A 9,990-nucleotide genomic window follows, 5' to 3' on the forward strand; every position below is an offset into this window, starting at 1 on the left:
TGTCAGTCACTGTTGACTGACGATATACAATTTAAAAAATTATATTCTTCTATTAATAAATTTTAAATAATTTAGAGATCATAAAAGAATGTACTTAAATATGACTTGTTACCAAAAAAAAAATTTTAATGAGTATTATTAAAACACATGCAGTCTTATCGCAACCTTACACAGTCCTCCGGCCGCCAGCATATCGGTGAAATCGGATATCGCGGGCTAAACGGAAAGGAAGACAAAACAGGCTTGGCGCTTAACGTGTTAAGATACTAGAGAATTTTTTTTTTTTGTTTCATCAGTTATGGCACATATTAATAAATAAGCTGAATATTTGAGCATTTATGTATTTACACATCTGTAGGAAACATGAAGGATAGAATAGCACGAGAGTTTTGCACGTTGCGTGTTGCATGCGTTATAATTCGATCCAGTTGCTGCTCTTCGTTCGAAATAAGAATAACCTCGTTTCGCGCATGGGACGTGCCTAAGGCAGGGCTAGAACCACTAGAGCAGATCCGCTTAACTTCTTGCTCACGAGAAAATTTCCCCTCCCGAGGTTCCCCCACTATGCGGTACGAACACGCAGAATGTGTAACATAAACCAACGGCAGTCGCTGGAGTTGCGGTGGGAGGACTCCTCGCGTCCTCCCCCCGCCGCGCCGCAACTCGAGTGGGGGAACCTCGGGAGGGGAAATTTGCTCGTGAGCAAGAAGTTAAGCGTCTCTGCACTAGAGCGTCCAAACCCCCACTTAACCGCCTCCGTTTTTCTCCGTCTTACCCTCTGCCTACGCTCTCTGTCTATGCGCAGAGCGGACGAGAATCGGTCCGAGAGCGAGGTTATTCTTATTTTGAACGAATAGTATAGCATGTGTGCGATGTTACGACGGCACGTGTGTTTGAAAGAAGAGAAGGCTCCAAAGAAAGAATGCTCTATATTTATTTTGTCGTACGGAAATGTTACAACATATCGTGGGTTTACTAGTAAAATACACCAAGTAAATATGTATGGTTTTCCTTAACCGTTTGAGTGGCAAGGAACGCGGTCGCGTTTCTCGTATTCGACATCGAAAAGTGTCAGCGCATCGGGCCACGAAGTGTAAATTTTATACTATTTCTTATAATCTGTCTATTTTTTTTATAAAAACTTCAACAAAAATCCTGCGCATAATCAATTTTACCTTTGTTTCGTGTTATTTCTAAACAGTCGTATTCAGTGAAAATGTCAAAAGGAAATTTTTGGAAGTTTTCGACATCAAATGAAAGAAGCGCGATCGCGCAGCTCGTTATTTTTCAGTCAGATTTCTGCAATAACCCGTGGCACTCGAACGGTTAATGTATTTGACATGGCATAGATCTAGAATAAGCGACTTAATTTAATGCAAAAATCTTTCATTTCTTATGTTATGTTTTAACGTGTATTATCAGTATGTAAAGGGGTAATTTTATGGTTTTTCACCATAAAGTAAAACCGGGCATTTTATGACTTGTTAGTGTATTTCACCAGTATACCCACGATATAACATGCTGCGTGTGACAGCGTGAACTTCTATCTGGACGTTTGACACATTATGTAAGTATAACAAGTGGCGTGCAAAATGCTCATGTGTTATCGTAAAAAAAAAAAATTAATCTCTTCCAATTAAAATTCTTAATGTAACTGCTCAAATGATTGTTCGTTTAAAATTTGCCGAAGATATTTTCATTTGCGAAATCATTTACAGATAAAATTAATGGAATTTATTAATATAACGGTTTGATTATGGTATCAACAATTCGAACCGATAAACACTCCAAATGCTTGCAGATATGTACGTGTTAATATTTTTTATGAATTACCTCCGTCGTCATATAGCCACCAGACATCGATCGTGCCGTTTTTGTGTTTCCTTTGGAAGATCGCTAAGCGTTCAGGGACAGCTGTCATAGTATGTCGTTTCTCTCTAGAAAATTAACGCTATGTACAATTTTATCCTGTTATTCTTTGGCCAAAACATAAAATTGCCTCTATCTTTGAATACAGTATGGACTTTTTATACTCATTAGTTTGGAGCATTTTCTGCTCAGTTTACCGAGTACTGTATGCCCTTAACGTTTATGTCAATAACCGGGTACCCGGATACCCTTTTGCATAATTCTCACTTAAAATATTTTATTATTCAGGTAATAGGTTGAAATATCCGGCCAGATCGCTGTTATTTCGCACATTTCCTATCCGTGTTTGCCTCAAGTTTAGAATTTTGTTCTCAGAAAACTACGAAAATTGGACGATAAAGTAGACGACAATTGTGGTTATTGACATAAGGGTTAAAATGGGTAACATCTTGTATACATCCAATATTCCATGCAGTGCTAAATAATCAGGAAATGTAAACGAAGTTTGTTAGCAATGTGTTCTGTGACTACAATTCCTGCATGGTTATTGGAAAGGGTGAAAAATATTACGAGAAGCGATGGTAAAATGCATCATCTACAGCAGGGATTCCCAAAGTGTGGCCTGCAAATCCTAGAAATGCGGCACGCGATGTCAGATCAGCCGCGATCTTGAATTTACAGAGATAATTTACATTTTTACAAAAAAAATAAATAAATTTTATCATATAATTAAAAATTTCTTCGTTACAAAAATACAAAATTTTATATGTAATATATCTTGTGTATATTTTATTGTCTTAACGGCCAATGGCCGTAATTGAATTTACAATTTGGCCCACCTAGGCAAAACTTTGGGAACCCCTGATCTACAGGGTGTCTCTGCAATCGTGGTATAACCGGGAAAGGAGCGAATCCTCGTGGAAAAATAAGTCGAAAGAGTAGAATCAAGTTTTTGCATATAAGGCTTCATTTTCGAGAAAAAGAACTTTGAGAATCCGTGAAGTAGGTACGCGTATACTAACTATAAGTTTCGACTTGACAGACTTCGGTTTCTGTTCGTGTGTGTATTTATAAATTTGGGCGTTGTCATGATTTGCTTCCTGTCATTGTCGCTACATACTTAATTTCAAAAAGAAATAACACCTTTAAGGAATTTTAATACTTACATTAGTTTATCTATCGCATATTTTCTTTTCTGTTTCAAGTGGTCTCGAGCGCTTTCATGAGTAGGCGAATCCCTGATTATTTGTGGTCCATCTATAGGAACGAATTGAGTTCCTAGACATACGTATCATTAACAAATTTTAACTGCTAGTGTATCCGTACAGAAAAGTTATTCAATCCTTCAAATTTTATCCGAATCATCTTATAACTACACTCTGTCCAATTTAAGAGTAACCTCGCTTCGCGCATGGGACGTGCCTAAGGCAGGGCTAGAACGTGCAAACCCCCACTTAACCGCCTACGTTTTTCTCCGTCTTACCCTCTGCTACGCTCTCTGTCTAACTGCGGGAACTGCGCAGAACGGACGAAAATCGGTCCGAGAGCGAGGTTACTCTTAAATTGGACAGAGTATACAAACGTTTGATATTCTTCTATTTTATCATTTATCAAACCAGTACTTTGATTTTTCGTCCAAATACTTCTGTCTTTAATAGAATTTTTATGTCGTATCGAATTTTTGTTTCGTGCATACGATAAAGCTAAAATAAGATGGTACTGTGTTTCATGCCGCAGTGTTTCGCCACACAGAGTGAGTTACGAGGAACAGAACACCTAAATATCGCTGTTAGAATTGAAGATAGAAAAACTGTCCAAGGGGGCAAATATGATAATGCAAACGTGTCTTCTGATTGACGTTGTCTTCAAGGTTCTTTTTACGTCATCGATGTTTTTTTTGAATGGCATCATATATTTTTGACTTTATAGCATATACATCGTTCAGAATGAGAGTAACCTCGCTCTCGGACCGATTCTTGTCCGTTCTGCGGATAGACAGAGAGCGTAGCAGAGGGTAAGACGGAGAAAAACGTAGGCGGTTAAGTGGGGGTTTGGACGTTCTAGTGGTTCTAGTATACATCGTTCAGAATGAGAGTAACCTCGCTCTCGGACCGATTCTCGTCCGTTCTGCGGTTAGACAGAGAGCGTAGCAGAGGGTAAGACGGAGAAAAACGTAGGCGGTTAAGTGGGGGTTTGGACGTTCTAGTGGTTCTAACCCTGCCTTAGGCACGTCCCATGAGCAAAACGAGGTTACTCTTATTTTGAACGATGTATAGTAGCTGATATCAAGACAAATTCAACGATATAGGATATTCTGACTTTGAAATGACCAACGAAAACATTGACGTGTAAAATTTGGTTTATAAAGCTATTAGGTTTCATTCATAGCAATAAATCCTCATGTTAGCAGTAGCCAGCTCGCTCGAGAAAGTGACGTTAGCCAATCAGGTATTATGCGACTACATTCGCATAATTTCCAACCTTATCAAATATCACTCCATAAAGAGCTTCATGGGAGAGATTAAGAAAATCGCGTGAATTTCTGTGAGTAGAGTATGCAGTAGCAGTAGTTTAATATGTTTTAGTTTTTACTAAAATTGCAATTTAAACGGCAAATTGTAACTACTTTTTACCCATGAGAAGTATACTCGTCATAACACAAAATATTGCCATTTCTTCGTGACGAGTATACTCGTCAAAAACAGCTAACTGGTTAAAAAACTTTGAATCACATTGTATTATCACATTTGCCCCCTTGAACAGTCCAACTTTTTGTTTTGACATTTCTTCCTATCTTCACTTCTAACAGTGAAATTTAGGTGTTCCGTTTCTCGTGACTCACCCTGTATATATTTAAACATAAATAAAACTCTAAATACCCATAGTTGGCACACTCTGAACTCTTGGAATCTGACTGGACATAGACAAATTGCTGTCCACGTGCATCAAAGTGCTTCCTGTTAAATCGTAGCTACTCTGTGCTAGAGCGCCGTGTTCTTCATCGCCGTTCGCAGTTGCAACTTCGGAACAATCCAAACCTTCTGCAATACGTAACATTGCTACCGCTAGTTTTTGATCAAACGCGTTACTGTAAACAGGACAATTATATTTATCATACTGCATAATACTTAATGTAAAAAGGGTATATGTGTGCGTAATTTATTTACAAACTAATCCTTTTAATTGTCGTCTAATTTTTTTAATCGTCAAAAAAGTTTCTGCGGAACAGAAAAGCGACAATATTGTATACAGGGTGGGTAAGACAAAACGGAACCAATCTTGAAATTGAAATTTCTCGTAATTCATTGGAGTCAGAGAATAAAGAAAGAAAATAAAACAGTTTATTAAAATTCAATTTACATTCCCTGTTGTGAAACTTGTCACATGGCTGTGATAGGTATAACCAGAGATGGGCGGCACTGGGCGCGGCTCCCTGGTGCCGCAGTGCCTGTGGGCGGAGTTTCGGGGAGGGGATGGCACACCTCCCCCGGGTCGGGGCGCACGCCCAGGCGCGGTGGGGCTTCGGTAGTGTTCGCTACGCGAGAGCCCGGAGTCCCACCGACACGCCTGACGAGGGTCGCCGTGGGCGTTTTAGTCGGTAAGAGTCCGACACTACCCCGCCCCTTCCCCAGGGGGCGGGATGACCATGAGGACTTCCCCCACGTAAAAAAAAAAAAGTATAAATCAATCTTGAATGAAATTTTATTTCTTTATCGCAACGCTCAAGCGCTCTTTTTAATTTTTTTCTCCATTTCAAGGTTGCTCTAGAAATCGTAGCCTAAAGATGTTCTTTCCATGCTGTAGAAACCCGCTCTTTCAAATAATTTAATCGCTTTACTCACTAGCACGACAAAATCAAAACTATGTAAACTTTATTTCTCGAAACGTCGCAACGTCTTGTCTGATTTTCGTTTTCTAATTTAGATAACTTTCAGGACAAGTATTTTTAGCATAGAAACAGGGATAAACGATTTTCAAACTTTTGAAGCGTTCACTTTTTACGAGGACATTATTGCCGTGTTAAAAGTTTTACGGCAGCGAACGCAAATATCGATATACATACGTAGAGAGAATATAAATTGCATTTAGATCAGTTCTTTGTATTTTCCCCTCTGACTCCAATGGTCTACGAGAAGCTTCAATTTTAAGACAGATTCAGTTTTTTGTTTCACTCATTCTATGTACAATAGTGTACATACGTAACAAAACGGAGCGAAGAATTTAAATGGGAACACTTAAACATCTTCGTTGTTTATATTGGATGATTGCAAAAGTTCGTGCCCGATTTGAAAATAAAACGCAAGCGGTGTGTGCAAAGGCACGTTTCATTTGAAAATAAAATGAAATGAAATGGACAATTATCTGAAAATAAAACACAAGCGGTGTATCTTTCGATAGGAATGTAACATGACGTTAAAATAAACATCTGTGCCAAAGTGTGATAAGGTTCCCGCAACCTCTGAAAATCGGGCACGAATTTTTTCAATCATCCAGTATTTAAGGTAAAGCTAAACTGTTCGAAGATCCAAACATGATATTAGAAACAATATTCCTCCCGGTATCATCTTTTTCTTGAAATTTCATGGATGGCTTTTTGTAAATTGAATCGCATGTTAGTTACAAGGAAAGTATTTTTTCGAACAATTTCCTTTACTCTGAATAGTTTGTTAATATGTCCAAAACAACGGAAAAAAAAGTAAGATGTTCCTATTTAAATACCTCACCCTGAATACCAGAGTGGAAAAGTCTCGTTTATATTTACAACAAAAGTTTTGATAACAATTTTGCCGAACTTACTGAAGAACATTAAAATATTCTTGAAGATCCTTGTGGTTGCATGTCGACCAGTGCGTTTTGTAGCCCATTAGAACTACATTTGGTGCCAATTTTCCAACGCCTGTTGCTTGCATCAAGGCCGATGCGCCCCGTTCGAAACTCAAATCCTCCACCACATGATAGAACGACTTGATACGTTGTTGATTTAACCATGTATAACCATTTCTCAATCTCACTGATCGTAAACGGTAAGATAAACGAGTCTAAGAAAAGATAAATTATTATTCAACTTAAATCGTCAATATGTTCAAGTTGAATTAAACATAAATGGATTTTTATTGAAGTTAATTTGGTTAGTAACCAATATTTCCTCATAATTTACAATTAACACACGTACAACTTTCTTTTATCGTAGTAAACTTGAAAATATTTTTAAAAATATTTGACGCATTTTTTGCATAAAATAAAAATAGTATTTTTCAAACATTCAACTTTCACGCGGCAAACTTAAATGCAATTTCTTTCACACATATTAACCATTAACCCTTTGACTACTGTTGGCGCCTAAAGGCGCTTAGAAAACTTGCGCTTGTCATACTGTAGGCGCCTAAAGGCGCTTAAAAATATTGCTCTTATGCTACTGTAGGCGCCTATAGGCGCTTAACCAAGTTCGGTCCACTGACACGAGAGGCGCCCGGAAAATTTTATCGATCATAATTCCGGCAGATCTTATTTCAGTCAGGCGTAAGTGAATGCTAATTCAGAAAACATAACAGAAGAAGTGAGACACATTACGAATGCATGAAATGTGATGTAGGATTATGTATTTATCCATGTTTCGAATTGTACTACACTTTACTAGATTTTTAGATATATTGCGAAAAAAGCTTAATGTTAACACTTTACCGACCGGTAGCTTATTAATCGGCTTTTTGCCGCGAACGCTTACCGACCGGTAGCCTATTAATCGTTTTTTTACCGCGAACGCTTACCGACCGGTAGCCTATTAATCGGTCAAAATTTGATTTAATATTTCTATACGTATAAGAAAAAGCGCGTATATTCCCTAGATAGCCTCGAGCCTAAACAGAGCCGGTGTCAGAGATGTATCTGTGACCGAGTGAGAGGTCGGAAGTGCGTAGGATGTTCAACCGCTACCGGTCGGTAAAGTGTTAATGTTAAATTTTTAGTATGTACACAAAAAATTGAATGCAGAATACAAATAAATAAATAATATTGTTTCAATGTAGTGGAATTCAGTGTTTTGATTATTTGAATATACTTTCTCAGAAATGCAGGCCTAACGAAAAGTTTCACCATTCTCGGTGTCCGTCGCGACTGATTTCCTACCGTATGGTACGGCTGGTGCGTCTCAAAGTCTGCCGTAGTCAAAGGGTTAATATTAACTACCAATGATCATGGATACAAACTGTTATTTATCTAAAAATTGTCCAATTGACATGAACGTCAATATTACAGTCTTCTGGAGTTCAATATTTCGTGCAAGTATCAAGAGATAAAAAATTGTAAGAAAGATTAGGAAGGCTAGAAACGTAGAATTGTGCGAAAGATCAAAAGGTAAAAAAATAAATAAATTTGATTATTTATGCAAAATACAAACCGGATATATTTCGCCGGAAATTAGCAGCGAATGGTTTTTCGTGATGAGATTTGCCAGATGTAGTAACGCTGGCCTAGCGCCAGGAAGTCCGGTCAACGCCAATATTTGAGGAGCATAATTTTTCACGTGTTCGTCGATGGAATTCAATCTGCAAAATTGAACTTTATTGTACAGGCAGGATAAAGAGAGACCGAGTAATATCAATTTCAAATTAAGGTGTTATATTATATTACAGTGTTAAGTTAACGTTTTCCCTCTTTTATGAACACTGAAGCTAAAGATACGAATTAGAAAAAATTAATTTTTCAAGGATGAGTGCTGCTCAAAACTGTTAATTCGCTACTTGTTTTTGTACTCGTAATAAAATTTTATCCTACAATGTTCAATTTTTACGAAGCGTTCATCACCTTAAGAACTCGTTTTATTATAGAAAATGACAAACAACTTTTGCATATTTATCATTATATCTTAGCGAAACTTGTGTTAGTTAATTTGTAAATTTTGGCCTACCACACTTTGATAAAATTGTTTAACAAATATTTTATTGACATTGAATTAAATAAAAACTATTAAAATTCAAAGACCGTTCGACAAATTGTTTTTCAGTTGTGCAGTATTTGACGAAAAAATATGCTTTTTTATTCTAACAAAATAATACCCAGCAGTATGATTACAAGAAATTCGTAAAAGTTTGGAAAATGTGAAATTCTTACCGATAAACGATAGAGAGTGCAGTCTTGTAGGTCTGAGCTTGTGTGCTACTGCCCCAATTCACATCTGGTTTTCGATAGACCACTATCAGATATAACGCGAAGATGATAACAAATGTGACAAGCGATGTTACCCAATCAATGAGGAACATTATGGACACGCAGGTAATGAAGCCGAATAAAGACAACCAGGTATTGTAAAACTGTAAGAAAATGATTATTAAATTCGATGTTTAGTTCCGTGTCAATTATTTAAAACACACTCAAGAGTTTTAAATATAGTGAAAATATTATTTTTTCAATGTTCCTTTTTATCATGTCACTTACTCTAAAGGTAGGTCGCCATCCAAGTGGTCGGATAAATGCCGCGTGAAACGTGCAGAAATTAATTAACGCGTACGACGCCAGGTAGAAGTTTGAAATCAGAGGAGCTACCGCGTTCAAGTTTGCTAAAAGTTGAAAATTTGCCGTACAATCTGTTTGCTAGGGTTATTTCGATTAATGTTTAAAAATTAAAGCAAGTTGGAATTTTTGTAAAAAAATCATAGGTATCATTTTACAGTTTTGGTTAACCCTAGAGTGGTCTTCGGGTCTTTTTTGACCCGCCGCTTTCTTATTTTTTTAAGCAATTTTTGCTGTTATCAAGTTTACGTTCCTTAATATTATTTTAAACGTTTATTGTCTAGGTTCATATGTCGCGTTGGAAACAAAAATTGTTTCGCATAAGGTCCTAGGTCCTTTTTCACCCAAAAGTCTTAAGGGGATCTTCTAGTGTGACGGTTTCAAAAAATCGATTTTTATTTTTTTGCATATATCGAAGGTACAACTCTTTAAGAATGTACTCCTGAAGTTTTATAGTTGTATTCGATAAAATAACGAAGTTATAGCTCGTTTAGTGTGACACATCAAGGGAGAATCTAAATTGCACTGAAAACTTTAAACGCGTTTTTCTCGAAACCATGTTTTCTGAAATGGTTGCCACGATCTGGCAAAAACTACCGAACCAATCGAACT

General features: G+C 37.2%; 1 protein-coding gene across 4 annotated transcripts in view; it reads right to left on the bottom strand.

Moving 5' to 3' along the window:
• The window catches only part of LOC108573378 (bumetanide-sensitive sodium-(potassium)-chloride cotransporter), a 43,148-nt gene that overhangs the window by 4,816 nt on the left and 28,342 nt on the right, over nucleotides 1–9,990 (bottom strand). For 3 of the 4 annotated variants that reach the window (XR_001891402.1, XM_017935816.1, XM_017935817.1), the window contains exons 9-15: nucleotides 9,304–9,425; nucleotides 8,980–9,179; nucleotides 8,267–8,414; nucleotides 6,667–6,908; nucleotides 4,749–4,957; nucleotides 3,036–3,147; nucleotides 1,834–1,937 (exon numbers count right to left, since the gene is read on the bottom strand). Coding sequence is in view for 3 of the 4 variants with exons in the window: in XM_017935816.1 (XP_017791305.1) it covers nucleotides 1,834–1,937; nucleotides 3,036–3,147; nucleotides 4,749–4,957; nucleotides 6,667–6,908; nucleotides 8,267–8,414; nucleotides 8,980–9,179; nucleotides 9,304–9,425 (1,137 nt within the window). In the remaining variant the exon portion in view is untranslated. The remainder of the gene's footprint in view (nucleotides 1–1,833; nucleotides 1,938–3,035; nucleotides 3,148–4,748; nucleotides 4,958–6,666; nucleotides 6,909–8,266; nucleotides 8,415–8,979; nucleotides 9,180–9,303; nucleotides 9,426–9,990) is intronic. The other variant, XM_017935818.1, reaches the window with a different exon arrangement.

Source organism: Habropoda laboriosa, unplaced genomic scaffold (genome assembly GCF_001263275.1).
Source record: "Habropoda laboriosa isolate 0110345459 unplaced genomic scaffold, ASM126327v1 scaffold146, whole genome shotgun sequence".
NCBI lineage: Eukaryota > Metazoa > Arthropoda > Insecta > Hymenoptera > Apidae > Habropoda > Habropoda laboriosa.